This window comes from Bufo bufo, chromosome 5, assembly GCF_905171765.1.
Source record: "Bufo bufo chromosome 5, aBufBuf1.1, whole genome shotgun sequence".
In the NCBI taxonomy this organism is placed as follows: Eukaryota; Metazoa; Chordata; class Amphibia; order Anura; family Bufonidae; genus Bufo; species Bufo bufo.
The window spans coordinates 72341327-72361404 of record NC_053393.1 but is presented as its reverse complement, the minus strand read 5'-3'; the positions used below and the strand labels follow the sequence as shown (position 1 = coordinate 72361404).

General features: G+C 44.5%; 1 protein-coding gene across 1 annotated transcript in view; it reads right to left on the bottom strand.

Annotated features, from left to right (window-relative positions):
* Positions 1 to 693: 693 nt before the first annotated feature.
* The window catches only part of LOC121002389 (neural-cadherin-like), a 117264-nt gene continuing 97879 nt past the window's right edge, over positions 694 to 20078 (bottom strand). Inside the window, exons 30-34 of the mRNA XM_040433850.1 lie at positions 14212 to 14389; positions 10171 to 10424; positions 7111 to 7262; positions 5563 to 5622; positions 694 to 1125 (exon numbers count right to left, since the gene is read on the bottom strand). Coding sequence (XP_040289784.1) covers positions 706 to 1125; positions 5563 to 5622; positions 7111 to 7262; positions 10171 to 10424; positions 14212 to 14389 — 1064 coding nt within the window. The 3' untranslated portion in view covers positions 694 to 705. The remainder of the gene's footprint in view (positions 1126 to 5562; positions 5623 to 7110; positions 7263 to 10170; positions 10425 to 14211; positions 14390 to 20078) is intronic.

The window sequence follows — 20078 nt, the reverse complement described above, 5'->3', positions numbered from 1 at the left end:
AGAAAAGGTGGACTACACTCTACTTCAGGGAAAGTGGGTCAATAAAGACTAGCTGTAGAAGTGTAGCCTATCCTCTACTTTCTTCATCAAAGAGATTGCCAAGTTTAGAAAACCTCTTCTCATATACCCTATTAGGGAATACTAAATTAATAGAGTGGGGTCCTTTTCAGGATCCCTATTCCTTGGCCAGAGTGGAGAGAAGCCACAAAGGGTTTCTCTTGGTCCGGAGGATCTGTCCTGTACTACACAGACAACCCATTCATTTGAATGTGCACTGTGTAATGCTTTAATATCCTGTGCAGTGGCGCTGCACAAATGGAACAATTGACTGGTTTTACCACTGAGAACAGCTGATCATTGGCGGTTCAATCAGGGGACCCTTCTAAAGACCCTTTCACATAGGCCATAAATCTCGGGAATTATCGGGAACCAGTGCTCCTAGGAGCACTGGTTCAAGATAATTGCCATGTGGAAAATTGCCAAAACTGGGGTCCGATAATATAGATAGTGGATAAATAATATTTGTGGGATAGCCCCTTTAATTACTATATGATGTCTTCCACCTATGAACACAATATAATAATGTCACAGATGGTCCAGGTCTTAGTTCCTCTACTACATTTATTGTATGCTCCATATAAAATAAAATAAACAATGTTATCAATGAATGAAGCTTGCGGCTCTAAAAAATAAGTCTACAGCTAGCTAAACCTGAGTTTTTGACGGATGGTAGAGATCACCAAGTCTGTCAAACTTTGGTCCCCATTCACTGAGATAACCAAAACTCAAGTCTTCATCGATACTAGAAGAATCTAATGAACTCAGGCTCCCAAATCTTGAGTTATTTCCTTCTGCACAGTACATATGGAGAGTATCAGGAGGGTGGCACGTCCAGTCATTGTCTGCCGCCCAAACAATATGAGCCACGTGCTCCTGGAGGTCAGTGACACTGCTGTCACTACTGGGTGTCTCTTCAGAAAGGAAGGGTCTTCGTGGTCTATCAGCATTGAGGAGATGGTCTGGCTCATGATAAAGCTTTGCTGTTCTTTGTTCACTTAAGGTAGAACAGAGCACATGGGCATTTGCTTGTGTTGGCTTTTTTAGTTTCTGGAGGTCATAGCCGTTCTGAAAAGAGAAACCGCTCAGTTATATCATACAATTTGCAGTTTGTAAAAGAATGTGCACATTTAGTAGACTGCCTTAAAGAGGACCTGTCACCACTCCTGACATGCCTATTTTAATAACTTCATGCATTCCCCATGTAATAACAATTCTAGAACATCTATTCTTATGTCTGTATGTTGTGCTATTCCTTTATTATTTCTACTAGAAGTTATGACTGAATTGCTAGCAGTCTGCAGTAAGGGTACAAAGGGGTGGTGACCAGTTGGGGGGGGGGGGGGGGGTGTACCTCCTGCCCAGTCTCACTTTATCCAGTCAGTGCTGCCATTTTCAGACTGTGCAGGTACACCCCCCAACTAGTTACCTCCCCTCTGTACCCTTACTGCAGACTGCTAGCAATTCATTCCTAACTTCTAGTAGAAATAATAGAGGAATGGCACAACATAGAGCCATAAGAATAGATGCTCCAGAATTGTTATTACATGGGGAATGCATGATGCTATTAAAACAGGCCTGTCAGGAGTGGTGACAGGTCCTCTTTAATGTCAGACTGGGGTGACTAAGGCCCACCAGTAAAACGCATTCTGTGGGCCCACTGTAAAGCTACATGCAAATATTAAATGCACACTCAGAGGAGGCAGAAACAAGAGACTAACAGTTCAGGGGAAAGAAGGGTATATTTATAATCAGAAGTATCAGCCCTGCCAGGCATCACTGCTGGTTTAGTAGGGTCTGCTGACAGATGTCCTTTAAAGGGGTTTTCTGAGAGCTTTTTTTTTTACTGATGAACGGTCAGCAGTATCTGATTGGTGGGGATCCAACACCAGGAACCCTTGCAGATCAGCTGTTTGTGCCACGGCCTTTTTCAGCTGTGCCTAAGCCAGTGACATCACCTTCATCGGTCACATGGCCTAGGCGCAGCTCAGCTCCATTGAACTGAACGGGGTTGAGCTGCGATTCCAAGCACAGTCGCTATACAATGTATGGTGCTGGTCAGTGGGGGTCCTGGGTGTCAGACCCCTTCCGATCTGATACTGATAAACTATCCAGAGGATAGGTCTTCAATTAAAAAAAACTCTCGGAAAACCCCTTTGGGACTATTATGTTAAAGCTACACAGTCAGGTTAATGCATTCAGTTTTGAAAGCCAAAATCAGAAGTGAATAAAAAAAAAAAGAGGAGTAGTTGTATCTGTTCTTTATACTTTTTCTGTCTTTATGATCCATTCCTAGTTTTGGCTTCCAAAACTGCAAGTAGAAACCTGAACGCGTGGCTGTACCTTTATGCAGCCATAGAGCTTGCTGTACAGCATATATGGAGGTGTGTGCCTTCCTGATTAATTTATGATATAAGATCCTTCTACAGTGGCTCCTGCCCATCGCTGCCTTGCTGTGTCTATTAGGAACATTACTCATTGAACTACTACTACTACTCCCATTTTTGCCTTCACTACCACTCCCCCAATCTCCTTGCTCTGTGTGCCTGCCTTCTCTCTCCCTGCCTGCGCAGTTAGGTTCCTAGCTTGCTTAAAGGGGTTGTCTCACTTCAGCAAATAGTATGTAAAGGGAGTTAATACAGGCCACTTACTAATGTATTGCAATTCTCCATATTGCCTCCATTGCTTGCTGGATAAATTTTTTCACCACATTATAAACTGCTCATTTCCATGGTTATGACCACCCTGCAATCCAGCAGTGGTGGTCGTGCTTGCGCACTATAGGAAAAAGCACCAGCCTATGTGTGGTTCCATGCTCCTGGCCACCAGAGAGGCGTTTTTTTTTTCCTATAGTGCGCAAGCACGACCACCACTGCTGGATTGCAGGGTGGTCATAACCATGGAAATGAGCAGTTTATAATGTGGTGAAAAAATAAATCCAGCAAGCAATGGAGGCAATATGGAGAATCGCAATACACTGTACATTAGTAAGTGCCTTGTATTACAGGGGTTGTCCAGGTTCAGATATTTTTACACAGGCAGCTCCTTTGATGTTAGCATCGGAGCATGCCCTCCCTTTCCCTGCGCTGGATCGCGCAGGGCAAGGGCTTTTTTTATTTACAATAATACACTGCTGTGCGGAAGCTTCCACCCAGCAGTGTATTCGGTGATGTCACCGGCTCTGATGGGTCAGCTTTAGCGCTGCCCTAGCCGTTTTACAGGCTAAGGCAGCGCTAAACCCCGCCCATCAATGCCGGTGACATCACTGGGCTCACTGCTGGACGGAAGCCTCCGTCAGGCAGCCCTAAGGAGAGCCCGGTTCGTCACCGGAACTCCTGAAAATGCTTTTGCCCTGCACGATTCAGCGCAGGGCAAGGAAGAGCTTCGGAGCATGAAAGGGGGGCTGCCTGGGTGAAATTCTGGGTATGTCCGGGCTCAGCTCTGAACCCGGAAAAGCCCTTTAACTTCCCACATGATAAATTCTATTTGCTGAAGTTAGAGATCCCCTGTAATTCCTGCTAAGGTGTTTATCCCTGTTGTCTGCCCGTGTACCGGCCTGTGCAATGTTGTGATTCTCTGCTGTCAGCCCTGGACTCGTGTCACGGATTCGCGCGAACTCTGCCTGCCCTTACTTTGGCCTGTTTCTGACTACAAGTATTGCCTGATCCCTTGATGCTTTATCCCGGTGTTTCTGATCCCTGTGGGTCAGCTGCCAACTACTCTGGGACTTCTCCAAGAGGTAGCGGCCTGGTGGCTCCCCTACAGCAAAGAATGGGACGAAATAAGTGAATGGGACGGCTTAGGTGTAATTACACCGGCTCATCACTGCGGTTGCGACAGCGATCAGGTAAACAATGAAGAGAAGGCATCGCTTGCACGGAGCCTAGCCTTCTCTTAAAACACCTGATCGGCGGGGGTGCCTGGGATCGGACCCCCACTGATCTGATATTGATGACCTATCCTCATGTCATCCCATGAGCAAGCACTGTTATCATGAAATACAATGGGTCTACGCCAGTCTCTGCTAGCAGTTATTTAGCATGTCCCCTGAGTTAGCTCCACACACGCTTGCACGCATGCTTATATTCATAGCTGCTGTGTGCTCACCTGCTCGCTTAGATCATGTCACTCAGGACTGGCTCACAGTCAAGCGACGGAGTCACAGCAAAAGCATGAAAAATGGCTGCCTGCAGAGAGCGGCAAGCTTGAATTTTCAGCAGGTTTTTTAGGAAAAGTGCTCCCCTGAAATATAAAATAAAGCCATTTTGAGATAGAATAATGTAGATGTCTAGTGGAATATAAAAAGAGTGCAAAATCGAGGCGGCTCACCTGTATAAGGTGCTCAGTGTCTAACTGACTCACCCTATCAGAAAAAATGTAATATTAATAAATGTATAGACAGGCACTCTATTACTGGAAACACTCGGAGAGGTAGTGTCGGATGAAGGGAACCTTCAATATATAAAATATAGTAGCAAAGCAAAGACAAAAAATGAAGGAGTCAGTTAGACACTGATGAAGGAGTCAGTTTCAGACTCCGAAACGCGTCTGGTGAACTATCAATGTACCCACGTGTTCTAACGTGGAAGGAATATGGTTTAAATTACCCAGTCTGAAGCACTTTACCTGCCGGCACTTGCTTTTACCGGTCCACACAGCCCGCCAGCTAGCACACGAGCACTCTACCATCACGTGGGACGTCAACTCTGCTACCACCACAGACGCCAACAGCGAGGCTCGGACTTACAGAGACAGCAGGCTGCCAGAACGATAGGACAGGTAATCGCGGTCAGGATACAAATGCCACGTGGGATGCCACTGTAGGCATATATCAGTACCTGACTGCCAACTTAACCCTTAAATGAACTGAGTATATTTAAATTTTGCACTGTTATGAACTGGGCCTATGGTTAATGGTCTCTGGAATAACGCAGTGCGATTCATTCTACGAGACACACACATACTATAGTGTGAACTGCACCGTTATCGGAAGATAAGTTAAAAGGAGATTATCCGATCCATTACATCCCTATTCTGGATATTTATGAACTACCAGGAGTGATTTGCTCCACCACACTATGGTATTAAGTGTTGCCAAACTAATAGGAGCAACTTAACAAACTACATTGCTGCAACATAGTTTTATAAATGCCATCTGTAATTGCGAGTGCAATTAGGTGGAAGTACTGTATTCTCCTATCAACAGAGGTTGGATCCTTAATATGCGTTTTTGTATACTTTACACCAAAAATGTGATATGATCATTAATTGATTATTTTTATCCTATGTGGCTATTTACAGATCATCTATGTTATTTATCTATAGAATGGTTTTTATCTTGTTTTAATATTTTTGTGCGCACTTTAGAGGTTCCTTCATTTTTTGTCTTTGCTACTATATTTTCTATATTAAAGGTTCTCTTCATCCGACACTACCTCTCCGAGTGTTTCCAGTAATAGAGTGCCTGTCTATACATTTAGGAATATAAAAAGAGTCTCTACTTACAATGACCTTCGTGCCTTTGTTGTTTATTGCCCCTCTAAGTCTGTCCGCTTTCTTCCAGCGCTGGAAAATAAAACAATACAATTGTTGAGTCTTACAACTGAAAAGGGTTTTCCAGGATTTTATAACTGATGACCTATCCTCTGGATAGGTAATCAGTTTCTGATTGGTGGGGGTCCGACACCCGGGACCCCTGCCGATCAGCTGTTTGAGAAGGCACCGTTGCTCCTGTGAGTGCTGCAGCCTTCTCCCTGCTCAACAAGCTGTGCTTGGTATCGCAACTCATCCCCATTCACTTCTATGGGGCTGAGGTTCTCCTAGGCCATGTGACCGATGAACGTGACATCACCGGCCTAGCAAAAGCTGTAGAAGGCTGCAGCGCTACTGCCTTCTCGAACAGCTGATCGGTAAAGGTCCCAGGTGTTGGATCACCACCGAGCAGATATTGATGTCCTATCCAGAGGATAGGTCATCAGTATTTAAATATCGGAAAATCCCTTTAAGTATACACTTCTTCTTGTAGAGACATCTATAGATTTCCTGATCGAAGTAAGTGAGTCTAAATGGCCCCTTGTTCTTTGACGGTGAGCTGGAGGCGCTTAGTGGGTGTAGATGCACTCTGTGACTTCTTTTTGTAAGGGTATCTTATAGTTACCTTTAGGCCTCATGCACACGACAGAGCCAGATGTATAGAGTCTGTATGAAGACACACAGATTTCCTGTGTACAATGGCATCATAGGAAATCTACTAAGACCATCTTTTTACGCCGGTCTTAGATTCCCCCCGCGAGGCACAAACAAAACATAGGTGATACAATCCTTCTAATGGTACAGACAAAGTCATTTTTTAAATGCAGTTTTTGAAGCCAATATCAGGTGTGGATCATTAAAGGAGATATAGTTTATTGAGGGCAAATATTACTACTTCTCTTTTATGATCCTCTCCTGGTTTTAGCTTAAAAACTGCATAATAAAACCTGAGTTTGTGTCCCTAAGGGGAATGTTGTACTTTACTAAGCAAACAAGTTAAAGGGGTTTTCCAAGACTTTTATACTGATGACCCATCTTCTGGGATAGGTCATCAGTATCTGATTGGCGGGGATCCGACACCCCGGAACCCCAGCTAACCAAGCACAGCGCCGTACAATGCATAACGGCTGTGCTTGGTATCACAGCTCGTTTCCAGCTGCGTTTAGGTCATGTAACCGTTGAACGTGACGTCAAATGGCCTAAGCTAAGCTGCAAGAAGGCCATGGCACTACTGCGAGCGCTGGTGCATTCTTAAACTGCTGATCGGCGGGTTTCTCAGGTGTTGGACCCCCACCACTCAGATACTGATGACCTGTCCTCTGGATAAGTCATCAGTATAAAAGTCTTGGAAAACCCTTTTAAGGGCAGTGAAGCTCCACATACATGTACAGCAGCTCTACAACAACATCATCATCATTAGAATTTGTATAATTGTTCTATTGATCTTCCAAATATATATGACGATGGGGAAGACTTTACTGCTGCTCTAATGGGACTGCATAGTTGTACTTTGGTCTGTACCTGGTCATGTTCTCCACCATCTTTGTTATAATTTAAGACAGTTCTTCGCATGCCCTCCCAGCTTTCGTGCTCAGGAGGCATATAGTAAACTCCTCCTTTCCGAAACTTAGACCGTCCCCACTGACTCCATACTGTATACGAAACCAACAACGCTGCAACGAGAAGATGATTTTTTATTGAGAACTCTACATTTTGACTTTATATCAAATGATATTGGGAGATTTTTAGAATTTTATGGGGGGTACTGTTTCTCATTAAAGAGACACAGCGGTGTATGGAGACTCATTTTTCAGACAATGCACCATGGGAAAAAAAATATACAAATTAGCCCATGCCAGCCAAACCATAGATGTGTGCCTCTAGTGTGGCTGGTAGGAGCTCATTTCCAGACTCTTAATCAAGAACGAACGGTAACTTGAGTTTCACTGCCCTTGGGGTACATGTTCTATAATCTCCACTGTGCTCTACAATAAAGGTGCTGTAGTGCTCACCTGGATGCCACCCACATTAGTCTCCCCTATAGATGGGTCTTTAAAAGGCATTGAAGTCTATGGCCCGTTTTTATCTCTCCCAAATGAAGTCATGAGAGTAGGGGCGTAGCTAATGGCTCATAGGCCCTGGTGCAAGAGTTCAGCTTGGGCCCCTCCCTTTCTCAGTGCTTTGTGGCCACAAGGCAGGGAAACACATAGCCTTCCTGCTGCCTGAGGCAAAAATTGAAATGGCACCCCTCCCCGTCATGCCAAATTATTGACCTAACCCCTTTCTTCCAGCCAGAGGTGTAACTTGACCAGCATGCACTTTCTATAATAGTGGTGTCTTCATATGTGGCACAAGGGTCTTTGGATCCCCTCAGGCTCCTGGGCCTGGTAGCGACTGCACCCCCTATAGCTGCACCCCTGCATGAAAGACTGACCAGGGCTGGAGGATCGTGACACTGTTATGTGACCACCTGCACGGTGTTCTTGCAGTTGGTGGAGATTACATATCTCTGTGGTATGTCAGAATTTTATTTTTATAAAAATAAAGTGTATTCATTGAAATAATATTCTATTTTCTAATATTCTTTGTGTTTCAGTTTCTTCCCACGTTACAAAACCTCATTCACTCAGCGTAGAAGACAAATTGGAATGGAAAACTCAAAATATCATTTGTGATAAATTTGCAGAGTTTAATGAAAATTGCGATATGGCTTTTATTGTGGATTATTCTGCACATAAAGTTATATTCCCATTTTATAGGCGATGGCATATTGCTAGGATAGATCATCGGTATATGATCAGTGGGCGTCCAACCTCTCAGTCCGATCCTGAGAATGAAGTGGCGGCTACACTGATTTGGTGCTGTTGCCCTTCACTGTTTTTCATTGCACAGCTTCACTTCCAGTCACCCGACTGTGCGCTGAACTACAGCCGGCCTCAGTCGTTGAAATAAAGCTCTGCTGCTCCAGTGAGGGGTCAGTGCTGTGGCCCCTTCATTACTAGTAAGATGGCACAGCTTAGAAATTTGCAATCAGTTAATGAGATGGGTACATCCTTTTTGGACGACCGAGTTCCACGTATTGGACTCACAGCTTGTCTGCGGCAGCACCCGTCCTGACCTCTCAGCACTGACGGGGTCACATAGCATTATATTGATTTATGATGCTATGTAACCCTTTCAGTTCTGGAGTGTATTGGATAAGGCCTCATGCACACGACTGTATTTTGTTTCTGTGTCCGATCCGTTTTTTTTGCTGATAGGATGCGGACCCATTCATTTCAATGGTGTGCTGTCCGCATCAGTATGTCCGTTCCGATGCTCCGCAAAAAAAATTGTGCATGTCCTATTTTGTTCTAGTTTGCGGACAAGGATAGGCATTATTACAATGGATCCGCAAAAAAAACGGATGCCATACGGAACGTCATCCGTTTTTTTTGCGGACCGCAAAACACATACGGTCGTGTGCATGTAGCCTAACACTGACGTAATGTTGTCAATGTTATCCAATACATTCCAGAACTGTAAGGGTTTCATAGCATCATAAATCAATATAATGCTATGCGACCCCGTCAGTACTGGGAGGTCAGGACAGGTGCTGCCGCATATTCACTCTGCAAGTCCGATACATGGAACTCGTTCGTCTGAAAGGATGTACCCATCTCATCAACTGATTGCAAATTTCTAAGCTGTGCCATCGCTATGCCATCTCACTAGTCTAAAAGGAGCCTAATCCACAACATCAGAACGTGGACATGGAGGTCAGAATAACATTACCTGCTCTGATGAATTTTGATATCTGATGTAGATGGCTGGGTCAAAATTTGGATAAATCCCATGCTTGTGTCAGTAATTTAGTCAGCGGGTTCATGCATGGTCAATCTTACCATTCTGCCCCAGCCATCAGTACCTGTGGAGAAATCCATACTCTCCTTGACCCCTGCTTGATTCCAAATCCCTGGCTCCTGGGCTGTCTTCACTTTAGGTTCCTATTGGTCAACTTCCTGCACGGACGGGGTCACGTGTGGCGCTGCAGACAATCACTGGCCTTAGCAGTTACGTGTCCCCAACAGATAGAGACCCAAAGTCCAGTGAAGACACCCAAAGAGCCAGAACTGAGAGGCAGGGACCAGGTGAGCTCCACCCTTTTCTGTGTGCAGCTTCTCCCTTGCTGCTTTGCCGTTGCCTGGCCCTGACAATCAAAACAGCCATGGACATGGAGAAAGAGATGGAACTTGGGTGCAACAAGAGAAAGGGTGACACCCTCATTGCACCAAATGCCTAATCTGCATATTGAGAAAAAGTACCATAACTCAGGAATAGAGCCTTGGATGAACAAAAGAAAAACAGTTTTTTAATCAGGAGAACCATGTCTACGTATGTGTCTATCCAAACAGCTGGATAGGGAGGTTGCTACTAGGGTCCTATACTTTTTATAGCAAATTTGGTCTAATTTTGCCCTGCATTAGGCATAATACAGTATATCAGCTTTCCAGAAGTGGTCCTTTAAACTGTACGTAAAAAAGTTCAATAAATGTAAATAAATTCAAGCAGAGGATCTCTTTAATGAAACAATGGGCTCACCTATGAAGATGAGAAGACACATACTGATGGCTAGGATGGATCCTGAGGTCAGACCAATGGGTCTCCCTGTCCTGGTCAAGCTGCTCTCACAGCTCCTTCCCTTGTAGCCATCTTTGCACAGACAGAGATATTTATGTTGGGATTGCACTACACAAGTGCCTCTGTTTCGGCAGCTCCGTCTTGTGCAGGGTGATGGGTGGCACTGCTTCTGTCCGGTCACATTGTTCATCACTTCAACCTTGTCTGCTGGGCATCTGAGTAACAAGACTTCATAAAATCATATTACATAAAGTGGTCTAAGTAAATGTTGCTTCGAGAAATCCTCAAACCATACACAAGGTTTTTAGGTCTTGGGATGGCGCAAAGCTAAATTTAATTTTGAAGATAAGAAGAAGATAAAATATGTTTTCTGCCCCTGGATATGACAGTATATGTCTCACTTTAGAAGTAACATTGTATAGTGTTGGTTCATGACTATGGCTATAAGACCCTCTTGTCCAATGTTCCCTTTCACCTAGGTTTTCATGGACACAACCCCTGTCTATCCTATTAGGGTATATGAATATCATGAAGAGGGTCTTCCCCTTTGGACCCCATCCTATCAGAAACAACAGTGTGGATTTCATAGGCAGACATTCTTGTAGCAGAAAGGCTGCTGATTTTCCATCTGACTTTACAGGCGGATAATCGGCAACAAAGTAGGTGAGGCTGCTTCATATCTCATCAGCATTCATCATTGACATGTGCTGATTTTAAATTCAAAGCATATCAATTCTTTCTGTGGATTTCAACCACTTCAATTTAACCGGGTGAAATCTGCAGCAAAATCCGCATAGCTGCACATATTCATGCAGATTTTACCACGGAATTTGTGAAATTCACATGGGATTTTTTGTGGTACGTATTGTGGGGATTCGCTCTGGTAGGCAGCTTAGCGGACGCAGTATAGAGGCAATCACAAAGTCTTTAACTTAAATAGTTCAGTGTTTATTCACACAGAAGGCACAACAAAATAACAGTTCCCAGTGTTGGTGTATGTTCACACCATGGACAGTCCACAGAACACAAACGTTCACCTTGTTAGCGGTTTTTCATCAGCCATCCACAGCAGGCTTTAGGGGGCCTGTTTTCCAGCAATGCAGCTCTCAGCCCTTTAGCACACCTCATGCAGATCCCAAAACCACAGAGTCTCCAGAGCTTCACTGTGAAATGGAGGAGAATCTACACCCAGCTGAGACTGCTGGCTGGGTTTTCATACCCCAAACCAAAACCCGGCCTGGAACGTGGGGTGTAGCCACCCACCCTGCACTTTGGCTGCTGCCAGTAAGAGCCGGCCCGGATCGGCTCTACAGCCATACTAAATAAATAGTGTCAGTCAGCACTAACTGCCGCTGACACTTAAAATTACCGGCTCTCACCTGACCTTGTACCCATAAGTAATATATTTATAGGTATGTACTGTCAAAATCTCCCTTCTTCCTAAAACTCCCATCTCAGCAAACATGGGATGAGAGGGTAAGCATAACAATATACAATGGTATTTTAATGTATTAAGAAATACAAGAATGCAACTAACTGATTTTACAGTTTTTTGGGGGGAGTTCAATATCCTCGGGATAGGTCATCAATATTTGATTGTGGTGAATGAACTCCATACACCCCCACCAGTCAGCTGTTTGAAGAGGTCCCTGTGCTATGGTGAGCCCTGCGGCCTCTTCCTAGGCCAGTGATGTCACTTTTATTGGTGACATGAACCTGAGGCTTCTTAAAACTCCCTTACCAGACCTATCCTCTACAGTTAATAGCATGACACTTTCTCCAATCTCGCAGGTCCACTGCCTGGGGATAACAGTTGATTCTACCCTGTCTTTCAAGTCACAAATCCAAACCCCTTACCTCCACCTGCTGCTTTCAACTTAAGAACATCCCTCGTATTCACCCCCTAAGTCAACTAAAAAAAATAGGACTACTGCAACTTCCTCCTCTGTGGTATACCATCTAGTACTTTCACAATCCTCCAATCTATCCTCAACTTAATCCACCTCTCCCCTTGTTTCTCCTCTGCCTCTCCCAATCACTTCACTGGCTCCCCATTGAATTAAGTTCAAGATACTAAGAATTACATATAAGGCCATGCACAACCTGTCTCCTCCTTACATCTCTGACCTGCTTTCCTAATACCTTCCCACATGTAATCTATGATCCTAACAGTACCTCATTCTTTGCTCTTTTGCTCTCCTCTGGTCTACTCCTCACTCAATCGTCTACAGGATTTCTGATGTGCATCTCCTATTCTCCACCAACATCAAAACCTTCAAAAGTAACTTGAAAACGCACCTCTTCAGACAAGCCTACTGTCACGGTACCTTCTGTGACAGAGGTTAGAAGATCGGAGAGACTGACTGCACATGAGGTTAACTGACAGTTTCTTGATTCTCAGTGTTGTGGTTTGGTAATGACCACACCTCTCGTTAGGTGCAGCCGTGGTCATTACTGCATTCCCTACTTAGTTTGGTTTCACACTTCATGCCATGCGGTTGATATTCTCTGCTTGGATTTGGAAGAGTTGGTGTGTTGACCTTACCTGTGTTTCTGCTCATCTATTTTCTATAAGATAAGTTGTACTGCTCTTTGTATTTGGTTTTTCCCCAGTGCTTGTTGTTACTAGGCCTCGGAGATGCTGGTTCGTTCACCTGGGAAGGAACCAGTAGTCCCATTCCCTGCCACTACCTAGGGCATTTCAGGGCTCCTAGGGTCTAGGTTCCGGGTCTATACATACTGACAGAAGTCAGGGCCAGGTTTAGGGGCTATTTAGGAGGTGACCTTTTCCCTCTCCCTAGCCTTGAGGCCTAGTTCTGTGTCCCTCCCCTGTATTCATGACACCTACCACCTGCAATAAGCATGCTGCCACCGCACAGCCAGATCAGCAGCTTCTACCCAACTTAAGACACCTACTGTGTCTTCCCCCTTTCCCTTTTAGATTGTAAGCTCTCACGGGCAGGGTCCTTTGCTGTACCAGTCTGTTCATAAGACATGCCTTTTCTACTTGTGTTTTTATATTATATATGTGTAACCCCTCTTAGATGTTCAGCACCATGGAATTAATGGTGATTTCAAAATAATAATAATAACCTGGCCTAGTGCAGCTCAGTTCCTTTCATTAATCGGACCTGGACTACAATATTAAGCAGGGCAACTATACATGTGCTGTGAGGAGGCCGCATCATACACCGATGCATTGCTGATTGGCGGAGGCCCTGAGGATAGGTCATCAATATTGAAAAAAAACATTTAAGATACTTTGCTGATACCTAACTTCAAGATCTTGGGGCCCTAGTCTTTGTGTACATATTCTGCCAACGGGGCGGATTTGGCATTTCTGGAGACAGAGGAAGCTATAATTGGAGGTCCACCTCCATTGGTGCGCTAAGCCCCACTGTTGGCTTAGCAGTGCAACCTGGGCACTTCTGCTAGTGGTCTACAGTGGGGCAGGGTTGCCAACCGTCCAGAAATTTGGCATAGGTGACTTTTTCATGTGTCTGTGAAAAAAAAATAGATGTGTCCGTGATTTTTTTTGAGGCTGGTGGTACTTGACTAGATTATTTCGGTTGCAATTATCAGCGTTTTACAACTTACAGTAAATACCGGTAATGAGTTCTTATCAGTATATTAAATTTTAATCATGTATTACTTCCTTCATTATAGTTTTCCAATTTGTTCGTAAAAATGTTGTCTGTCTGTTATTTTGGGATAAGTTGTTCAGAAAAAAGAAAAAATCTAGTTGGCAACCTTGCAGTGGGGGACCCTCACTGACCACTGCGTAGCTGAATCGGCTGCACAGGCACTATGCCCGCCCCTGGTTTTAGTCAGCTTTTTTTTGTGAACCACTTGTGGCCAGCAGGAAGCCAACTGATCTTTGGGGCCCAAAGCCCTTAGATTTATGTGGTAAAGTCCACCCCTGTCTTGCAGTAATGCTGTGCTTCTCTTATATAGCGTCTGGAGGATCCCCCCTGTAGTTATGACTCTTCACATACCACATACCTGCATTCATACTTTCTCCATAAGTCTATGCAGTTGAGATGAGGTTGACAAGGTTGGTTCCTGCAAACCTCCGAGTGACACCCATTGTTCACCCCCTCAGAACTGACCGTACTGTGCTCATTTCCCTCTCCACCTATTGGCAGCAAGTGGCCATTAATCCGCACATCACGCAGACATCCTGGTGGCAAATGTGAGAATGAAACAGATTAATTCTCCATAATGAATGGATAGATAATCGATCGACAGATATTAGATAGTCAGATAAAATATAAAATAATCGATAGATATTAGATAATCAATAGACAGATTTAGATAGACAGATAATATATAAAATAATTGATAGATATGGATTGAACGCAGAGATGATAGATAGATATAGAGATAGATAGATAGATAGATAGATGGATATGGACTGAACGCAGAGATGATAGATAGATATGAGATAGATAGATAGATAGATAGATAGATAGATAGATAGATAGATATGAGATAGATATGGACTGAACACATCATTGCCTCTAGTCTCTGGCACTGAAATTTACATTACTGGCCTGTTATAAGAAATTACTAGAATTATACATAAATCCTGCAGATTTACAGAAATTTAAACCAATACTTAGAAGATGTCTATCTTGCACCAAATCTACTCCCTCTGCCACCCTCTAAAATCACACTAGCGTTTTTGCTAGATCCGGCAGGGTTCAGCAAAAACGCTTCCATTACTGATAATATAACCATCTGCATCCGTTATGAACGGATCCGGTTGTATTATCTTTAACATACCCAAGACGGATCCGTCGTGAACTCCATTGGAAGTCAATGGGGGACGGATCCGTTTTCTATTGTGTCAGAGAAAACAGATCTGTCTCCATTGACTTGCATTGTGGGTCATCCGCATCCCAGGACAGAAAGCAAAACACAGCATGCTGCGTTTTGCTCTCCGGTATGAGAACGGAATGGAATGCATTCTGGAGCATTCCGTTCTGTTCAGTTACATCTTGTCCCCATTGACAATGAATGGGTACAAAACGGAAGCGTTTTTTTCCGGTATTGAGACCCTATGATGGATCTCAATAACGAAAAATATTAACGCTAGTGTGAAAGTACTTAAAACCATACATCAACACCATGTACTGATGTAATACGGATTTTCTTGCACCATATATACACAGTGCGCACATTTCACATGATAATTTCTGTATACTTTTGTGGTTAGCTATAGGCAGTAATATGGAAACCATTTACACTCACATAAGGACCTTAGGGGTATAACTAGGTCTAAGCATATCCACAGACTGACTAACTGGCCACAATGGCCCCTGGGTCAGCCATATACATAAACCAGTAAGCCTAACCTTGACATACAATAGTATTGCAGTGTATTATAGACGCCATCAGAGAATGACATTTTCAGAAGTTGTTGTTTTCAAATAAAACTTCAAAATGAAAAACAAAACTTACAAAGTCCTTTATTATGGCAAAAATTATAAAACTATACGTATTGGTGCATCCATAACCATATTTACAATAAAGTGAACATATTATGTATCTTGCACAGTGAATGTTGTAAAAAATATAAAAAGCCAGAAATTATTTTTTTTGTTCAACCCGCCTAAAAAAAAATATATATATATATACAGTACAGACCAAAAGTTTGGACACACCTTCTCATTCAAAGAGTTTTCTTTATTTTCATGACTATGAAGGCATCAAAACTATGAATTAACACATGTGGAATTATATACATAACAAACAAGTGTGAAACAACTGAAAATATGTCATATTCTAGGTTCTTCAAAGTAGCCACCTTTTGCTTTGATTACTGCTTTGCACACTCTTGGCATTCTCTTGATGAGCTTCAAGAGGTAGTCCCCTGAAATGGTCTTCCAACAGTCTTGAAGGAGTTCCCAGAGATGCTTAGCACTTGTTGGCCCTTTTGCCTTCACTCTGCGGTCCAGCTCACCCCAAACCATCTCGATTGGGTTCAGGTCCGGTGACTGTGGAGGCCAGGTCATCTGGCGCAGCACCCCATCACTCTCCTTCATGGTCAAATAGCCCTTACTTTCAAAGTTTTCCGAATTTTTCGGCTGACTGACTGACCTTAATTTCTTAAAGTAATGATGGCCACTCGTTTTTCTTACTTAGCTGCTTTTTTCTTGCCATAATACAAATTCTAACAGTCTATTCAGTAGGACTATCAGCTGTGTATCCACCTGACTTCTCCTCAACGCCACTGATGGTCCCAACCCCATTTATAAGGCAAGAAATCCCACTTATTAAACCTGACAGGGCACACCTGTGAAGTGAAAACCATTTCAGGGGACTACCTCTTGAAGCTCATCAAGAGAAGGCCAAGAGTGTGCAAAGCAGTAATCAAAGCAAAAGGTGGCTACTTTGAAGAACCTAGAATATGACATATTTTCAGTTGTTTCACACTTGTTTGTTATGTATATAATTCCACATGTGTTAATTCATAGTTTTGATGCCTTCAGTGTGAATCTACAATTTTCATAGTCATGAAAATAAAGAAAACTCTTTGAATGAGAAGGTGTGTCCAAACTTTTCCTAAAACTGGTCCTATAAAAAAATCAAGCCCTTACACAACTCTATCAACCGGAAAATAAGAATGCTATGGGTCTTGAAATGCGGTGATACAAAAATAATTTTTTTGTTAAAAAGGTGTATTATGTAAAAGTGGTAAAACATAAAAAGTATATAAACTTAGCATCACCATAATCATTTTGATCTCTGCTATTTTTGGAAGTCCCATAGAAATAAATGTAGTGCGCACTGAGCAAGCGCGGCCACCACTCCATTCACTTCTATGGGACTGCCGGAGATAGCCGAGCCAGCGCTTGGATATTTTCGGCAACCTGATAAAAAAGAATAAACTACTCTCCCCTCACTTTGGGGGTACCATTTAGGAATTGGCAAGTGGAACCCACACCTATCTGACATTGGTGGCATCTCCAAGCAATATGCTACCAATGTCTAAGATGAGACAACCCCTTTAAAGGGGTTATTCAAGTTCTATATAGCACCCGGTGACACGTGGTACGGCTCAGTCTTAGTCAGGGAGAGCTGCAGCAGAAGGGACAGATAGTGTAGGGACAGGAATTGTTTAGTGTTGAAAGGTGTAAGAGACCCAAAAGTCCTTTTAAGGACAATTGTTTTACCTGGCTGCAATATATATTATTAGCGCAACCTGCGCAAAATTGCGTGCAATTGTTTGGCCGCTGCTGACAGTGACACAACCTCTGCTACATCTGCTGTGTTACATTAGTGCATCCTAAATATCTGTGACATTTAGCGCAATTGTTTGGCTACTGGTGACAGCGACATTACCTGCGCTACATCTTCTGTATAACGTTTGCATATCCTAAATATCTGTGACATTTAGTCAAATTTTTTCGCTGCTGGTGACAGCGACATTACCTGTGCTACATCTCCTGTATAACGTTTGCACATCCTAAATATCTGTGACATTCAGTTTAATATTTTCGCCGCTGGTGACAGCGACATTACCTGCGCTACATCTCCTGTATGTTTGCACATCCTAAATATCTGTGACATTCAGTCTAATTTATTTGCGCATATACTTACAAAACCTGTGCTAGTGTACGTGTGGCATACTTGCAATATATATACCATTTAATATGCTCAAGGCGAGCAGTAAGGGATGGGGAAGTGGCCGTGCTGCTGATGGTGCATGCAGAGGCCGTGGCCCTGGGCGCGGTGAAACTGTGCCTGCTGCCAGAGCACAAGAAACACACTCATCCACGATACCTAGCTTCATGTCCCAGTTTGCAGGGCGGCGCAGGACACCGCTCTTGAAGTCACACCAGTGCGACCAGGTAGTCGGTTGGATTGCAGAAGATAATACTTCCAGTCGGTTAAGCACCACCCTGTCTTCCACAAAGTCCAGTCTCAGTAGTCAAGAGTCTGGTCAACAGAATCCTCCCACAATGGAGAGTCTTGGCAAACAAGTGATCCCACACTCGGATATTCAGAGGAGCTCTTTTCAGCGCCATTCCTTGATTTGGGCCTCTCGCCAAGCCCGCTTGAAGAGGGACATGAGGAGATCTTGTGCACTAATTCCCAAACTCTTGACCATACACAGTCAGAAGATGACGGTGGAGAAAGGCAATTAGTGTTTTACAAGGTGGATGATGATGATGAGACACAGCTGCCAATAAGTCAACGGCAATTAGTGTCTCAGGAGGTTGATGATGAGGATGAGACACAGTTGTCAATAAGTGAGGTTGTTGTTAGGTCAACAAGTCAGGAGGATGACCAGAGTGAGGAAGTGGAAGAGGAGGTAGTGGATGATAAAATCACTGACCCAACCTGGGAAGGTGGCAAGCCGAGCGAGGAGAGCAGTACAGAGGGGGAGGGATCCGCAGCACCGCAACAGGCTGGAAGAGGCAGTGGGGTGGCAAAAGGGAGAAGGCGGGCCACACCAAACAGGCCCGCAACTGTTCCCCAGAGCACCCCTTTGCGGCAATCTCCCTTGCCACGGGGTAGGTGTATTGCAGTCTGGCGCTTTTTTAAGCAAAGTGCGGACAATAACACAATTGTCATTTGCAACCTGTGCCATACCAAAATGAGCAGGGGGCGTGAACACTAGCAACCTCACCACCACCAGCATGATCTGCCACATGGCATCAAAGCACCCTATTAGGTGGGCCGAACGCCTGGGTCCACAATCAGTGTCTGCGGGTCACACCACTGCCTCCTCTTCCATTGTGTTACGTGCTGGCCAATCCCCTGTCCAAGACGCAGGCCCGGATGCCTCCCGCCATGCACCTGGACCTTCGCAAGCACCATCAGCTAGCACATCCACTTTTGTGTCCCAGCGCAGCATACAGATGTCCATACCCCGGGCCTTTGAACAAAAGCGCAAATACCCAGCCACCCACCCACAGGCCATAGCACTAAATGCGCACCTTTCCAAATTGCTGGCCCTGGAAATTTTGCCATTTAGGCTTGTGGACACTGAGGCTTTCCACAGCCTGATGGCGGCAGCCGTCCCTCGTTACTCAGTATCCAGCCGCCACTATCTTACCGGGTGTGCTGTCCCCGCTTTACACCAGCATGTGTCCCGTAACATCACCCGTGCCCTGACCAACGCAGTTATTTGGAAGTTCCACTTAACGACTGACACATGGACAAGTGCTTTTGGCCAGGGACGCTACATTTCCCTGATGGCACACTGGGTGAACTTTGTGGAGGCCGGGAGCGAGTCGTACTCTGGGATGGCACAGGTGCTACCGACACCAAGGATTGCGGGCCCTACTTACATCAGGATTTCCGCCACCACCTACATTAGTGGTTTCAACCCCCCTTTCTCCTCCTCCACCTCCTCCTCCACTTCCACGTTTGAATTCTCATCTTGCAGCACCAGTCAGCCATCAGTCAGTAGCTGGAAGCAGTGTAGCACTGCAGTGGGGAAGCGCCAACAGGCCGAGCTGAAACTAATTTGCTTAGGTGACAAACAGCACACCGCCGCAGAGCTGTAGCAGGGTATAAAGGACCAGACTGAGCTGTGGCTCTCGCCACTCAACTTACAAACAGGCAGTCTGATGATGGCCGTAACTTGGTGGCGGCTTTGGAGCTTGGCAAGCTCACACATACCATGCCTAGCCAACGTGTTCAACTTAGTGGTTCAGCGGTTTCTCAAAACCTACCCCAATTTGCCTGAGCTTGTGGGCGTGTGTGCCCATTTCTGAAAGTCATCTACAGCTGCCGTCTGTCAGGCAATGCTGCAGCAGCGCTTGCAATTGCCAGCTCACCGACTGTTGTGCGACGTGAGCACACGCTGGAACTCCACGTTCCATATGTTGGCCAGGCTTTGTGAGCAGCAGAGG